A 17,995-nucleotide genomic window follows, 5' to 3' on the forward strand; every position below is an offset into this window, starting at 1 on the left:
TCCCAACGCCAGCTAACTGTTAGCTTTCTTCTTCATAGTTACGCTGAGAACATATAAGGCATACTGAAAGGCCAAATAAATAAATTAAGTAGATTTAAAAAGAAAAAAATAGACAATTTTAAGGATGCATTCATTCATTCAAAAATAAAGTATTGTTGTAAGATAGACTGGATGCTTTGACAAGATCCGTGTGAGGAGCCAGGGTCATAATGCCCTGACAAGGCAAGTATTCATTTAAAATATGTATCATTGCTTACTAGTCTTGACAAGGGCACTGTAAATTACCAAGTCAACTATAAACTGCAGGTTGATCACCAAAAAGTGAAACACTCAGAACATTGCTCTGTTTGTTTCAAGGAGCTCTATCTTACCAGGAGAAAGCCATATTTACATATTTGCCCACATATTTGCACGGGGACACAGTTGTTTTTGGACCAATCACCTGAGCTGTCAATGTCATGTGACTAATCATTTTGGAGTCACTGATGCACCGCAAGAACACACTTTCACTAGTTACTAAAAAAAGAGAAGAAATTTAGTCTGCTTTACACTTGAACTCTTTCCCCACTATTGACATCATTTTCTGTCATTTAAGATACAACCCTTCCCTGCCACTGACTGGAATTTTCTGGCTTTCCTTGTTTTCACTATTATACAGTAGGAGGCGCTACTGCACATCATCTGAAAGGTTATTGAATGTCTGGACTGTCAAAGCTTGGTGAAAAAGCAGCAGAAACAAATGATAGTGTATGTAAACAGTTGCACATGTAAAATAACGCAACCATCAAACATGAATGCAAAAAATGCTGGAAGTGATTGGCAACTTTTTTTGTTCCCAGGCAGGGAATGGGTTAAGATTGCAGAATTATTTTTTTTGGGGGGGGGCTATGTGTTACAGCATCGATAAACAAAGACTAATGGGACCATGCTTGGCTTTCGACAAGATGGCGCCGCACACAGCAGCCACGATGCTTCGCTCTCCAGTTGTTTTAGTGTTTTTGTTAGTTTTTCCTGTTTTTTCTTTTTCAAACACGATCAGTTTCACCAGGGAAGAACTTCTGAACATTGGGCAGAACACCACAAAATCTCCTACCGGTTTTCGATTATTCGGACGTTTTGCTGAACATAGTAGTTGTAGTAATAGTAACATAGTAGCAGCGGTGCTGATCAAACGCTTCAGGACGCGTAGACGGGGGAAGCGAGCCGGCACGCTCGTGAAGCTCAGACAGCGTGGATTTCGAACGCCATTGCCCAGCATACATCTGGCAAATCTCCAATCTCTACCCAACAAAACGGACAAACTTCTTCTGCTTTCTCAGACAAATAAGGATTTCTCACACTCTGCTGCTCTGTGTTTCACGGAAACCTGGCTGAATGACGCCATACCGGACAGCACATTAAATCTGCCGAGTTTCCAGATGTTCAGAGCGGACCGTGACTCAGAATGGCGGTGGGACATGCTTTTACGTCAATGAAAGGTGGTGTACAGATGTAACAATGTTAAAGATGATGTGCTGTCCCGATCTAGAAGTGCTCTTCATTAACTGTAAGCCGCTCTATTCACCGCAGGAGTTTCACTCGTTCATTCTCGTGAGTGTTTACATTCCTCCGCTAGTGCACATGAGCTCAGTTTTACAAAAACTCGCTGATCAGATCACAGAAACAGAGCAACATCTGTTTTAATCATTCTTGGGTACTTTAATAAAGCCAATCTCTCCCATGAACTGCCAAAATACAAACAGCATGTTACATGTTCCACCAGAGACAGTAATATACTGGAACATTGTTACACAGCAATAAAGGATGCATACCACTCTGTCCCACGGGCAGCAAGGGGCTCTCTGACCACTGCCTGGTTCAACTTATACCAACCTTAAATCTGCTAAACCTGTAGTAAAGACTGTAAAGTGATGGACCAACGAAACAGAGTGGGTTTTAAAAGCCTGTTTCGACTGAACTGATTGGAGTGTTTTTGAAGCTGCTACCACCGATCTGGATCAACTCACAGAGACTGTAACCTCCTATATTAGTTTTTATGAGGATGCATGCATTCCTACCAGGACTTATTTAACATTCAACAATGATAAGCCATGGTTTACAGCAAAACTCAGACATCTTCGTCAGGCCAAAGGGGATGCCTACACAATAAATTTGTCAGTGTTAATTAAGCAGTGTTACTCTCCGTTTACTCTTAAGGAGTTAACTTAACAAGTACAAATAGTGAAAAATGCCCTCTAGTGTTGGTGAAAATGATCAGAGTTGAATTCTGCATTGTTAACTTTACTCTGTTAAGCTCCGCCCCTCAAGCCAACCCCGAAGACCAGAGCAAAAGTTGTCTCGTCGCCTTTTTCCTTTGCCTTGCGCCAAAAGTTAAGCTCTTTTAATTAATTTGTTAAAACAATTTTAATATTCGAGGTTAATAATTTTGTTACTATTAATGCATAAGTTGTAGTTATTTTTAACTTTGGTTTAAACTCGGAAATATCGAATAGGTATTGAATAGTCAAGTCAGTATGTTGGAGAAATGTGCTTTTTCATCTCAATGTGGTAATGATAAAGTTTAAATGATGTCAGTAATCTTACTTAATGAGATTTTCAGCTGTATTTAGCTTTGATCTTAGAATATAAGTATAATGAATAGCACGTTATGTTGTTGTGGAATGAAATGTCTTATAGCATGTCCTACGACGTTAGATACGTAACTCTGAATAAATTTTATCATGTTATGTAAACCATTGGAATGTTATATAAACTCTATATTTGCTACTGTTCAGCTCACGAAACACTACATGTGTCCAACGGCATTAATTAAGTTCTGTGAAGACAAATTAGTCGAACGCCGCAATTGCATCTTTACTGAAGCCACATTGATGGCAATAAGTTATTCCTTATGCATTTGGGGGACTGTTAAACTCATAAATCTACTTAAAAACACAACATTCATTTGATCTTTATAAGGTAAAAGCGTTTAAAATTAAGTATTGTTTGAAGTAGTGTTTTTATTGTTTATATACCATATTTAAGTTTTTGCTTTGCTTTTTAAAATTTTTTATTATTAAGCTGGTCTGATCGATTCTCGATGAAAAAAGAAAAACTGTCAATATTCTGACAGCTGACATTAAAGAAAAGAATAGGTCATATTTCATATAAATAACTATATATATGATAATGATATATATATATATATATATATATATAATTTTTATATTAAAAATATAATAATAATATTTTTTGCAGTATATCACCACCAAGGAAGATGAACGAAAACTGTGCCAGAGGAATTGTGCCTTTGTTCCTGTACCTTCTTCAAAAATGGCTACGTAAGTATCACACTGTTTTTGTTTTAGTTTTAATGCATTGTTGACAACTTTTAAATGTTTTGATCACATGCCCATAATACAGGTGGTGTATTTTTCTCTTGGATTTTAAAACACATTCTCCTCCTTTTTCTGTATTTTTGTCTTTCTAAGAAGCACCGGAATCATAACTATACAGAGAGGCATTTCTAAAGAATGAGGAATATAATTTGAAGGTACAAAATGAAAAGAGAAATCTCATTGTGCCACTTTTCACTGCAGTTTTTAACTGTGACTAAGGATTAACTTCATATAGCATTGTTGATGATCTTAAAATGCTTTGTTTGTGTCTTGTCAAGGCCAGAAGAGACCAGGAAAGGTGTCTACGTCTCAAGTAGGGATATCTTCTAGAAGGTTTGTTTTTAATTATTATTTTTTGTAGTTTTTTTATTTAACATATCAGTGATAGTCCTCTGCAATTTGCTTGTTTTTTTCAGAGTGGAACAAGCATTGAGGAGCATATTCAAGACATTTCTCTTGAAGTGCTCAGCCCTGTCTCCTGGCTCAGGGAAGAATTATTCAGTTCACCAGTACTTCAGTTTTGATCAGCATGCCATTCCATGCAAGTCAATCTCTTCTCTTGATGCCTTTGACAAACTGTTTAATGGGGTTAAGTTACCCAAAAATGAAAACTGTCATCATTTACTCACTCTCATGTCGTTCCAAACCTATAAGACTTTCGCTCATCTTCAAAACACCAATGAAGATATTTTATTGAAATCTGAGAGATTTCTGTCCTTACATTGAGAGTCCATGCAACTAGCACATTCAAGGCCCAGAAAGGTAGTAATAACATCATTAAAGTAATCCATGTGACTCCACTGGTTTAACCTTAATTGTATGCATGCATTCACAAAATGTCTGCTTTAATTTCAAACAAAACACTCATCTGTCATCGTGCTCTCGTGTATGCTTGTCAGGGAGTAATATTTTCATAAAGTGGTAAAAAAAAAATAGTTTTTCCTTTGCGCAAACAAAGCACTTGTGTTGCTTAATAAAACTGAAGTTAAATCACCAGAGTCTCACGGATTAATTTAATGATGTCTTTAACACCTTTCTGGGCCTTGAAAGATGTAGTTATAGGCTGTCAATGAAAGGATAGAAGTCTGCCAGATTTCATTACAAATATCTTCATTTGTGTTCAGAAAATGAACAAAAGTCTTATAGGTTTGGTATGACATGAGGGTGAGTAATTAATGAGAATTCCAATGTTTGGTGAACAAACTGCTTAAGGCACACTTTGATTTTGGCACCACTTATAACACTATTCTACACAAGATGTACACTTTCGTTCAGACCACTGTGTTCAACAAAGATGTTGGCAAAGTGAAGTTCCTTGTATTGCTGAGGTTAGAGCAAGGCTGCTTAGCTAGGTGGTTCAACAGCTTCTGTACTGAATATAGTGATGTATTGTCATTTCATGCAGACGTGATTTATTTTTGTGCATGTAATTGTGTATGTTTCTTGAGCATGACAGCATTGTAATAAATGTTTTAAATCTGACGTCGTTGATCTTGTTTTCTGTTCTCTTTTTAAAACACCAAATGGGATTTAAAATTGGAGAATTTTTCACTATTATAAATGTAAATGAACTCTACATAAGTGAAATATTAACACTAATTAGAGTAAATTTTCCTGCAGAGTTAAATTGTGGTAACACAGAACAGAGTTAATTTCCCCTAGTGTTAAACTCTGGTAACACTATTCAGTGTTGAGCAGTGTAAATTTTTTACTCAAAATAGAGTTCATTTAACTCTGAAAATTTAACACTATGACGAGAGTCAATTTATCACCAATTCTGAGTGGGACCAAATACACTCGGGCCGAGTGTTAAATTTAACTCTAATAGAGTTAATTTAACACTGCAAAATTTACTGTGTACATAAATGGGGACAGAGTCTTGTACAATCAGGCCAGGAACACACTGAATAAGGAGATTAGAGTGGCTAAAAGGACCTACACTAAAAAGTTGGAAGATCAGTTCACTTCCAATGATTCAGCTTCAGTGTGGAAAGGTCTGAAAGCCATCACCAACTACAAGACACCATTCCCCAGCACTGAGGTGAATCAACAACTTGATGAAGACCTGAATAAGTTTTATTGTAGATTTAAAACCCCCCATACGCATCCTGACCATCTCTCTACACAACCGTTAGCACCTCCTGAAACCGCACTCTTCCCCACTCCTGCACTTCAGATCAGTGAAGAAGATGTGCGCCAGGTCTTCAGAAAGAACAAGAGAAGAAAGGCACCAGGCCCAGACAGTGTCACATCAGCCTGTCTGAAAACCTGTGCTGACCAGCTGCCCCCATCTTTTCACAGATCTTCAATAGATCTCTGGAGTTGTGTGAAGTTCCTTCCTGCTTCAAACACTCCACCATCTTCCCCGTTCCAAAGAAACCAAGATAACAGGACTTAATGACTACAGACCTGTGGCACTAATGTCTGTCATCATGAAGTCATTCGAAAAACTGGTTCTGGCTTATCTGAAGGACATCACCAGACCCTTACTGGACCCCTGCAGTTTGCTTACTGAGCAAACAGATCTGTGGATGATGCAGTCAACATGGGACTGCAATTCATCATGCAGCATCTGGACAAATCAGGGACTTATGTGAGGATCCTGTTTGTGGACATTACTTCGGCCTTCAACACCATCATTCCAACACTCCTTCAGACCAAACTAACCCAGCTCTCTGTCCCTAGCTCTATCTGTCAGTGGATCACCAGCTTTTTGACAGATAGGGAAATCCACGTCAAACAGCCTGCTCTTCTCCATGTACACCAACGACTGCACCTCTAAAGACACCTCTGTCAAGCTCCTGAAGTTCGCAGACGACACTACAGTCATCGGTCTCATCCAGGACGGCGACGAGTCTGCTTAAAGACAGGAGGTTGAGCAGCTGGCTGTCTGGTGCAGTCTTAACAACCTTGAGCTGAACATGCTCAAAACAGTGGAGATGATCATGGACTTCAGGAGAAACCCCCTGCACTCTCCCCACTCACCATCATAGACAGCACTGTGGCTGCAGTGGAGTCATTCAAGTTTCTGGGAACCATAATTTCTCAGGACCTGAAATGGGACACTCACATCCACTTTAAAAAAAGGCCCAACAAAGGTTGTACTTCCTTCAACATCTGAGGAAGTTTAACCTGACACAGGAGCTGCTGAATCAGTTCTACTCAGTCGTCATCGAGTCTGTTCTGTGCACATCAATAACTGTCTGGTTTTGTTCAGCTACAAAATCAGACATCAGAAGACTACAGAGAATGGTTCGGACTGTTGATTATTGTTGCTCCCCTGCCCACCCTCCAAGAACTGCATACATCCAGAGTGAGGAAAAGGGCTCAGAAAATCACTCTGGATCCCTCACATCCAAGTTATCCCCTTTTTAAACTTTTGCCATCTGGCCGGCGTTACAGAGCCCCAAATACCAGGACAGCCAGGCACAAGAACAGTTTCTTCCCCCAGGCAATCTACCTTATGAACAGTTAAATGTTCCCCACATTATGCAATACAAATGTGCAATAACCTTATATTTATTTGTTACCATCACCATCCTAGCACATTCCTGCATCGCATTCTATTCTATTCCATTCTATCATCCATATCACATGCAATTTATTTGTTTTTTATTTATTTTTACCTTTTTTTCCTATTTATATTCACATATGTATATATGTTTTATTCTCATTCTATTTTATTGTCTGTATGTTGTTGTCTCTGTGAACTGGAAGCTTATGTCACTAAAACAAATTCCTTGTATGCGCAAGCATACTTGGCAATAAAGCTCTTTCTGATTCTGATTCTGTTAATGATCCCTTGGTTCACAAAGAAACAGTGACTCGGTGACGTAAATTTAGGGCAGGACTGCTATGTTTGAGAGACCTGTCTGAAAACAATCAGTGGCTGTCATTTATGAAACATGAGCACAACAAATTTCTGTGTCATTTGTTTGTTTTACAAAATGGTTTTATGAATTGTTTATATAGAATGTTTGCTTTGAAAAAAATCCCAATATTTCCACATTATTTTATGTAAAAAAGCATAAGAATTTACAATGTGATTTGAAGCAGATCTACGGGTATCCAACTATACCAGGAGAATATGAAATGAGAATCTTACTCTTAGGACGCAAATTCATCATGGCAACAGACAACAAACATTTCCTTTGGGATGCTGCCGTCATGAACTCAAGAGACTTTGGCAATCGCTTGCCTCTGACCAGGAGAGCCTGCACACTCGTATGGCTCTGCTATGCAAGCATACCTCTGAGACAAACTATTTGTAATGAGTTCCAATGGGCTAGAGACATTGAGATTTTCTATTCTGGTTGCAGAGACAGTTCAATATTGCGAATGCTGGACCAGAAATTCACACAAGTGTCTGTCCGGGGACATGCACAGACCACAAATATTTTCTCAAGGCTTTTGCTTGAGTCTAAATCACACTTATCCGGAATGCAGGCAGTAGACAAGTTAATCACTTCTATGACAAATTCTCTATATTGGGTTCAAAAATGTGTAATATTCAGGCACTTTTGGCACTTGCATCTTAGACACAACACATGCAATAGATTGTGATGCAGTTGGAACGTTGATTCTCTAAAGAAGCATTGACTGGGTACCAGACTAGCCAATGGAAGGCTAAAATTTAAATTGTGTGTTTAGAAGAAGTGATGTGGTGGCGGAGGTATGAAAAACTCACCCTCTGCTTCTCTGGGGCTCCAGTGGCCAGACGGGGAGCAGGGACGCGGTGACGAAGAATTGGAGGCGTACTGCAGGAGGACGCGACCTTCTGCACATTTATCACATACTGATCCCACTTCTCTAGGAAACCAACAGAGATAGACAAAATGCAACTTAGATACAGCAAATTCAAGTGGATGGAATTTTAGATGGGAATTGCCAATATGGGGCTTTATTTTTTACAAGAAAAAAAATTAAGCATTCCAGAGTGGAAGAAATCATTAAATATACCAAAAATAGAAAGTGCTGATAGTATCTGATAGTTCGCTGAGTTTAATGTAGTCAGGTTACATTTGGAAAAACCAACCAAAATTGAAAACTCAGATAATTGTGCAATTTTATAGTGTATTTTAACAAAAAAAAAAATAGATGCACTACCAACAAAAACTTTACATTGAATTATTTTTATTTTAAATATGAAAATATTTCTCACAACGTTTTAGTCTTACCCAGAAACATAACTGTTTTCAACAGTGTACTGTACAATAGTTTTTCCTATTATAACCTACTTTTGCCAACAATTAGTAGTGTAGTACAAAAGTATTATTTTCAAGGGTTATAACTCACGTTTAGTGTAAATGTAATTGTTCAGATTCAATTGTATCAAATAAACAAACAAATAAACAAATTAATTAATTAATAAATATTCTACTTAGTGTTTCTAATCAAATCCTTATTCTATGTGCAAAAACAGTTAAAATTATGTAATCAAACAATAATAGTATATATTAAAATATTTCCATATTTAAAATAAAATAATTGAATGCAATGTTTTGTTGGTAGTTGGCAGTATCTACTTTTTAATATAAACTGATATGTATGTATTTATTTGTTCATTTATTTATTTATTGAAAAATTTACACTAAATGTAATTAATAATCCTTGAAAATAATACTTTTGCCCTACACCACTACTTGTTGGAAAACATAAGCTGTTATAGGAAAAACTACTGTACACTGTTGAAATTAGTTATATTTCTGTCACACTATTTAAAAACATTACTCCCAAGACTGCTCTTGAGTGAGAATTCCCTTATCAGCTCCAATGACTCATTAAGCACTTTTGCCAGAGGGCAATGACAAATCTTGTTTCTGCTTAAGCAGCCAGACTCTGGTGTTAGAATGTTATTATACGGATATACAGTAAACAATGTCACATGGTCCAAGTGGAGAGTTTGAGAGCAACATGTCTCAACATGCTCCTTCTAAGGGGATTCCCCTGCCGATTGCCTCAGTGAATTCCACCTGTCTCTCACATAACGGTCCCTCGCGGACTGTCTGCAGGCCCACAAATAAATATCTCAGACTGCACTGAGCTCAATAAAAAACGATGCAAAATAACAAAGAGACTCAACGTAACGAAGTTCTACAGGTCTGAGTCATGAAATGCGGATATTCTAGAGCCAACAAGATGATTTTGGAAGGCAATGTGAATAATTCCACTGTATCTGCGATGCAGCCGATGCACCATTAATTGACACCATGTGTTAGCGATTTGGCAGACGCTGAGAATTCTCAGTTGTTTTGCACTTCCTCCAATCTATCCTCTCACTGTAAAAAAAATGACTATAAAATATCTCTGACTTCTCTTTCAATATTTACTAAACAGAACACGCTTAGACATGTCTCCCCTCTGCCTACAGTACATCCACATTTATTTTTCACAACATTTCATATATCAGATTGCATCTGTCCAAATGCGCATGTGTATTTTGCCACATACATTTGTAAAAATAGTTCCCAGGGTACTTGCTATTCCATTGCAACCTCAGTTCACCTGTCATAGAAGTGGCCAGAGATGGGCGGAAACCACTCCACAGTAATGGAGTCTTGTCCCTGTTCTACCACTTGGGGTGACATGGGGACGGGAGGGGGCCGGTAGTCGGGTTGCCAGGTCTGGTATATGAGGTCCAAGTAGCAGTGCATGCGAGCTACCTGATTCAGTGTAAAGGAATCAGTGCAGTCATCATCTGTGGAAAAAATGGAGTGAAAGTACAGTTATTTGTTAAAGTTGAGTAATGTTGAAAATATATTCAAATTTCCAAGTGTTCAATAATTTATAACATGAAAGTTTATCATAATCATAATATAAATTATAATTCTCGAATGATTATATTCTAAACAAAGTGTGAAATCATTTCAAATTATATTGTTTAACAATAATCTATGAGTCAATGTGAGATAAAATAAGGCATGTTATGTGTTAAGAAAACAAAGAAACATCAAGGCATTTATGATTATTATTTTTTTTATGTCTTTTCAGTCCCATTTTAGTTTTGGGAACAAGTCTCACTATTAACTAACTACTACTTACGCCTCAATATACTCTACAATATACTAATTTGCAGCTTATTAATAGTTAGTATGGTAGTTGTTTAGGTATGGCATATAGGATTAAGGGATCCAAATTATGGTCATGCAAAATAAAGCATTAATATGTGCTTAATATGCACTAATAACTAGCCAATTTGACAGTAATATGCATGCTAATAAGCAACTAGTTAATAGTGAGAACTGGTCCCTAAAATAAAGTGTTACTGTTTTTTTCCAGTCAAGATTAAATAGGAGAGTTTTCATAGATGTGTTTTTACCTGTGTAACTCATATAATTATTGAAGGGTGTGTGAACAAAATTGTGGTTGCCACACGTTTCGTTGCCAGGCTCAGGGTCCCTGCAGTACTTGTATTTGGGTGTGGGATTGGTGTCGGCACACAGATCTCCTGTTTTCAGCGAAGGCTCAGTCTCTAAACATGCATCGTTGCAGGACTCGATCTCCGAGACACCCCTGAACACATGGTACAGTCCCAGACTGTGACCAATCTCATGGATCATGGTATGAGTGTGGCCAAATGTACCGTAGAAAGATGGATTCAGAACTATGCCACCTATGAAGAGGCGAGGAAAAATAAACAGTGTAAATCCTAATGTGCTTGTTCTTAAATATCCAGGATTGTTTCTTAACACTTGTTGTATCTAAGGAGGTTATACTAAGCAGTTTTAAAAAGAAGAGTTCATATGCAAAAACAAATAAATGCCATGTTTAAAAAAAAAAAAAGAGCTGACTGCCATGCGTTATTCTCCACATAAAGCACGTTCTGAAACATGTTTTGTCACAAAAGCCGGTATTGTCTGCTGTCAAGGCATTGCGAGTTCATGTTTTACTGCAGAAGCCAACAAGCGCCCTTGTTGTTTGTGAACAGAGCCGATACATCCATTTTAGTGAATCAGCGCGCAGTATTCTGGTAAGTTGAAAGGCTGCTAGTCTCTTTGAAATGACGTGCAAGCTGAGAGGAGTTTTGTCAAAGCTGACTAAAAGTGATCGAGGATGGATAATTTCAACAAACTCGATGAAGCCATTCATAATATCTTCTTCGGGGCGTAAAGGGAAAATAAATGCTGAAACTTTTTCAAGGAACCTTGCTAAAGCAGCACATTACAGTGATGAGGGAAAAGTTTCCTGTATTGCGTGTAATCACAACTACAAAGTTTGTCAGGCATCTACACTGTCAGATGAGGAGATTAGAAATATTAGGAGATCTGAAACATGAAATGTGGAGTTATCTGCTTTTTACAAAAAAAAAAAAAAAGAGAGAGAAAAAAAGACTCTTGGAGTTATCTGATTTTGCTAAAAAAACCTAACTTTTAATATATATAAAAATATACTTTCAATGAACTTTAATTTTAAAGTTACCTGTAATTTGAGGGTTATTATTACTTAATCAAAACAACCCAACTGCAGTTTGATTGATATTATTTAGAATGCACAAAAAAAAAACATGATTTATAAAAAAATTGTATGTATTTGTTTATGCAAATGAACTCTGCAAATACAAATGTATTGAAGTTAAAAAGAGTAATTAGAATTAGTGGAATGAAAGCTAAACTGTCAAACATATCCATTTTTTATTTTATTTTTTCACAGGCATCTGGTACAGATCCGACCTCATTGAATGCGCTTAAACGGGAACTTTCAAGTCACCTGTTTAATCAATTTTAATGTTAACATGTTATAATTCAATACATTTAAGAACTAGTACAACTCTTGCTCAAGCAATTGTAATCAGCAAGGACAAACAAAACTGTAAGCGTGTCCGAAAAAACTAAAAAAAAAAAACTGCACACTATGTCTTACAGAGTAAATGCAACGGAAATGTATTGTAATTTTGGTCCTATTCCTTTGCGTACATTTCATGTCATTGTATCAGTTATACATCTAAGAAAATAAGCAGGGGTCTTGAGAATAGGAACCACTGAAAGAAGGTAAAGGTAAAGAGTGTGACAGAGTAAGACTTATATGTCTGCAAGAACTCAATTCAGACTCTTGACCTGGACTGTGTTTATCCAGTATTTTCTATACCTAGATGTGTCAGTGCCTCCTTGTCCCATGGCCAGGTAGCAACTCCAGCAAGGTCTTCATCTGAGGAATTGGCGAAGAAGATATTGAGGTGCGTAGAACCGTCCAGCTTGAGGATCTCTTTTAGCTCTTTCACATCCAGATAAGCCCTGAAGCCAGAGATGGAGACACATGGTGAAAATGATCACAGTGTCAATAATGTAAACATAACAAATACTTCTGTGTTTTAAGTTACTGTAATTTATTTATTTATTTTTTCATATATTCTGTGGAGAGTAAATATGTATTTGCATAAGAAGTACTCGGATAACTCATGTCACCTGAACCTCAACCGTCATGTTACATTATGGAGTGCTGCCAATAAGGTTACAGAGTCCAGTTCTGAGCTTTGACTACTGTAGAGACACTGACTTGAGATCCTTATTGATAATCAAGACTTAAAGTCCTGTTTTCACCTTAAAAGTTTAAATTATCACCATAATTATCACTACATTGCAAATTATGTGCATGCAAGAGGAATCAGCAATCAGAGAAGCTGTCCAGCAACTGTTAACATTACTTTTAAGAATCCATTACAACCACATTCTCTCTTTACCAAATCTGGTCCGCATTAATGTTTGTTTTTTTTTTAACAGCAAGCTAGGAGACCAAAGCAGGTGTGTCTTTCCAGAGACAGGTGCTTTTATGAGAGTGTAGCTCCTTTAACTCAACATGCTAAGAGCCTGTTTTATACCATAACACTCCATTAGGGCAACACCATTAACGTCCGTTATGTTTATGGGCTCCATCGGCACTTAGAGTTCACACAACTGTAAAGCACCTGATGAAGGACCTCCCTGAGGTGACCCATGTGACAGCTCAGGAAACCCCATTCACCAATTAACCCAACACACACAATAGCCAAGAGAAAAGCATGGGTGTCGCAACAGAGGCAGAAGATATAGTAGTATGGACTTTCACCTGTGACTAATCTCTGGACCAAAACCATGACAGACATTTTTCTTATTGCACATCAACAACATGCCCAAAAATGGGCAGGCATCCAAAGCTAAGCATGAATTGATGTATGTGTACATGGTGTGCATTCACACAAGCATTTAAGTTTTGACTTATGTGTAAACCACAACTGTGTCCAATATATATGACATCAAATCTGATCAGTAATCTTGTGAAGGTAAAAACACAAATCTCTCCTTACAAAAGGGCTGTTTGCTTGCAAAAACAATGTGGCACTGTTTACATTCTTCAAAAATCATGGCGAAATAACTTACAACACGTGCCTAAAACATGTAAGACAACATAAGTTGATATCATTCACATTCACTGTTAGCTAAATTTCCAAACAAGCAAAGTGGTAACAGGCACCGGGTCTACAAAAATAAACGTCCGACCACACAGCCATTGCTGTGCCACGCATGTAGCACAGTGTTCATCCAGAATTCCACAATTAAGAAGGAATGTTGATGAATGTTTGCGGTGCAGCCATCAGCGTGTCTCCCTAGACGTCCCATAATCAAAACAAAATAAACAACCACTTGGGGTGCTTATTTGAAAATTCTTATTCTGTTCTCACTCTAATCTTTCTAAACCATCTTTCATCCATCAGTTGCAATATTTCCATTGAAATCTCAGGTTTGGCCAACTTCTGATTTCTGTTACTGGATTGGATATCCAGTGATAAACAGTCTCTTGATGATTGCGATGGGATAATATTTGGGAAAACCCACCTGCATGTTTTTCGTGACTGATGTCACCTCATAGCCCGCACACAGAGTCATTTGAAGAGCTTTAAGAATACTATTGGATGTGATTCTGCGGCCTGGAAAGCATTCAAAATGGCTAATAGAAAACATTGCTTTCCTTTGAAAGAGAAGCTCAATTAAGGCATGCAGAAGAAATTCAAGGACAATACTGGAATACTGGGATGAATCATACAGATCAAAACAAAGACGCAACAAGGTTGTTTTCACTTATCAATTAATTCACTCTTTCTCTCGACATGGAAAGTTTAAACTTTTCTCATGAACCTTCGTGCACTTCTGTAAACAAACGTTTATGAATACATTTTGAAAACAAAATTGTTGCTTAGTGACCTGTCTAAACAAGAATCAAATAAGCTTCCTTGAAATGTTGGCTTTTAATTTGCAGTCCACCCAACTAAAACAAGAGCCACCAAAAAACTACTTATTAAGGCAATAAATCCCCCATAAAACAAATCTCATAGTTTGGGAATACTACAGTACGTGTGTCCTTGTAGCTATGTTCATTTGTTTCACAAAAATAGGTATAGCCCCCTTTCATATTGTCCAAAAGTTAAACCAGACTTTATCCATTGGTGGAATTGTAAACATGTTGTGCTTTCTATCCAGTGGCCTCAGGTATTCAGATTTAGAAATCCAATTTCCTTTTACTCTTTTCATCTTTTGGCAAAAAAAAAATACTGGTGTTTAAAACTTCCACACAGCAGGTGGTAACAGTTGCCCTAGAGGGATCCTTGATAAGAACATTTTTCTTGAAGTGCTTATGAAAAGCCAGAAGAGAAGATCCCACTTCAATAACTGAAGAGTTGTGAGAGGCTCAGTAATAATCCACAGTTGCCTTTACAGATTATCTATAGCATTCCTTCTCAAATCTGTCCTGGAGACCTCCAGCCACTGTACATTTTGGATATCTCACTCAACTATTACACCTGATTCAACTCATCTATCACTATCTATACATGTGTTAGGGGTGTCTGGTGTGTAAAAACAGAGCACAACGAAGGTATACAAAAGGAGTTATTTTAATTAATCACTGACTGAGAAAGGCACAACCAAATGTGAGAACACAGGCTTTAAATACTAAACGTAATCATGGGGAAACAGAAACAGGTGATGAGCTCATTAACTAACCAGGGCAACTAAGGAAAACTAGGTCAACGGAAGACATGACAAAACACAACTAAAACAGAACAACATGTAACATATCGCCCCCTCCCGGAACGGTGCGTCCTCGCACCTACAAAAGGTCCAACAGAGGAGGGAGGGTGGGGGTTCAGGAGGCGGGCGTGGAGCTGACGAGGGGCAGGCAACAGAAAAGGGGCAGAAAAAGTACAAGAAATAAGTCCATGGGGGAGTGGAGGGTGGGAGAAGCCAGGCAGGAGCCCGGAGCAGGAGGAGCCAGGTGGAAATCCAGAGGCCAGCCAGGATGAAGCCCCAGGGCGGAGTCGAGGGATGGAGGAGCCAAGGTGGAGAAGGCTTTGACAACCTCCTGGGGACTACTGACGGAGACTGAGCCGATGGACAAGGAGCCCAGGATGGAGCAGAGCAGACGGAGAGCCAGGGTGTCATCGAGGGTCCGGAGGGCCTGGGTGGAGCCAGCGGCTCAGGGGACTGAGGTGGAGGTGGGGATCCGGAATGCCGCGGTGGAGCCGGAGTGATGGAGGACGAAGGAGGAGCTGAAGGGAAGAAGGAGCCTGACAGAGCCGGAGGGACAGAGTAACGAGGCATATCCAGAGGAGTGCAGTCCCAAGGCTGCGGACTGTCGACAACTGACCAAGGCGGAGCCGGAGGGACGAGGGAGCCCGGTGGAGCTGGTGGGAGGACGGGCCACGGTGGAAACGAGGGAGCTATGAGCCAAGGTGGAGCCGATGGTTCGGAGGACCGAGATGGAGTCCAGAGCTCGGAGGCTGGAGGTGGAGACAGGGGATCCTCACACCTTGGCAGAGCTGGAGGCTGGAAGTCCCGAGGCGATGGATCAGAGCGCCCAGCTGGCGCAGACTGAGGGTGAGCTGAGGGGCTGACAGGCACCAGTGGGACTTGGGCTGAGGAACTGACTGGTTTAAGAGGTGGAAGAGGGAGGTTCCTCAAAATGGTTCCCAGAAACCAGCTGCAGCTCACCCTCAGTCACGGGAGTGTGGGCGGGGCTTCCCTCCAAGCCCTCGATCACCACCAAAACTCCCTCGGGAACGGACGATGTTGTCGACCCACACACTTGGTCAGACCACTCCAGAGGCTCAGGCTTCAGGGTGACGATTGGCTCAGTCACGGGTCTCGGATCTGGATCATGTGTCACGGCAGGCTCAGGCTTTCCGTCTGAAGTGGGGTCTGGCGAAATCTCCGTACAGCGGGATGACGGACGGCTGGTCTCTGGTATGTGAGTGGGGCTGGAGATGTCTTCCTCGGCAGGGCAGACGGAGAAATACAGTCCATTTTTCTCCAGCACCCACTCCACACAAGCGGCGAAATTCTCCTTTGGACCGTCCGCTGGCAGGCATGCCTTACACTGCTCACTCAGGTTGGCGATGTAGAAAACACAGAGCGAGTGGTCCGGGAAGTGAGTAAGGCACGCCAGATCGATAAAGTCCCTGGTGTGGTCTTCCAGCGGACGCTTCTGCTGCTCCAGGCAAAGCAGCTGGACTGCGGGCAGGTCCATAATGGGAGAGGGAAGAAAAAACAAAAAGAAAAACGCCGCTAAAATACTCAACTGAGGGTCTGCTATTCTGTTAGGGGTGTCTGGTGTGTAAAAACAAAGAGCACAACGAAGGAATACAAAATAAGTTATTTTAATTAATCACTGACTGAGAAGGGCACAACCAAACGTAAATCCAAAATAATAGCAGACAAAAGGAACATGGGAGAACACAGGCTTTAAATACTAAACGTAATCATGGGGAAACAGAAACAGGTGAGGAGCTAATTAACTAATTAGGGCAACTAAGGAAAACTAGGTCAACAGAAGACATGGCAAAACACAACTAAAACATAACAACATGTAACAACATGCTATTCAGCCTCCCTATTTTTGATAAACCTTTAACGCTACGGAAATGTGGAGATAGATCTGGAGTTTTGGAAGAAATGTTACATAAATCCATACCAAGAGGAAGCAGTGGTTATGAATCTGAAATCAAAATGCTACTTGGGACACAATGTTTGCCCATTTCGCAGTATTCCAGTCCTCCTCCTCTGGTGCCACCATCCAGAGTTTAGCTCTAGCCATAATTAAACACACCTGAACCAGCTAATCTGCTGTGAGTTTCTGAATATTTATTCAAGAATTTTTGTTGTTTATCTTTGTCTTCTTCAGGCATTCCTGCAAAGATTGTGACAGAAGACCACAGCAAAATAGTTAATTTGCGGCTTTTTTCTCCCCTAAATGGATATCCCTACTGTCAAGCTCCTCTGCCTGGAGCAAGAGGATCGCTCCCTCAAGGACCACACAAGGGAAATTTTAAACCTGGCACACCATACTCACTACCTGGACAGCTGCCTCTGCACTTTCTACTATGTCATATACAGCAAGTCGGCTAAGGCCAAGCTGTCCGGGGAAGGTCCTTGGGGGGAGCTTCACCGCATTTGTGTAGTGGGTGCTGGTAAACTGTGGATTGCATTTCACCATTCCAGTGGAGAACGTCTCCAGCCACACTCCCGACCAAGAGCCCAGCCAATTGTCATCCTGCTAGTTCCGTCCAGTCCTGAATCATCTGTCATTGCATTGGTTCAGTCAGCCCAACCTGGTGCTTTGTCTCACCTCGGGTCTTTCAGTCTCCAGCTCCA

At 39.7% G+C, this 17,995-nt stretch overlaps 1 protein-coding gene across 1 annotated transcript in view; it reads right to left on the reverse strand.

The window, feature by feature from the left end:
* The window catches only part of LOC306869385 (pappalysin-1-like), a gene marked incomplete at both ends in the record, with an annotated part of 148,383 nt that overhangs the window by 120,359 nt on the left and 10,029 nt on the right, over positions 1-17,995 (reverse strand). Inside the window, 4 exons of the mRNA XM_079416147.1 lie at positions 8,065-8,186; positions 9,882-10,074; positions 10,696-10,989; positions 12,462-12,607. Coding sequence (XP_079272273.1) covers positions 8,065-8,186; positions 9,882-10,074; positions 10,696-10,989; positions 12,462-12,607 — 755 coding nt within the window. The remainder of the gene's footprint in view (positions 1-8,064; positions 8,187-9,881; positions 10,075-10,695; positions 10,990-12,461; positions 12,608-17,995) is intronic.

The sequence above is a fragment of the Barbus barbus genome (genome assembly GCF_936440315.1).
Source record: "Barbus barbus genome assembly, chromosome: 5".
Lineage (NCBI taxonomy): Eukaryota > Metazoa > Chordata > Actinopteri > Cypriniformes > Cyprinidae > Barbus > Barbus barbus.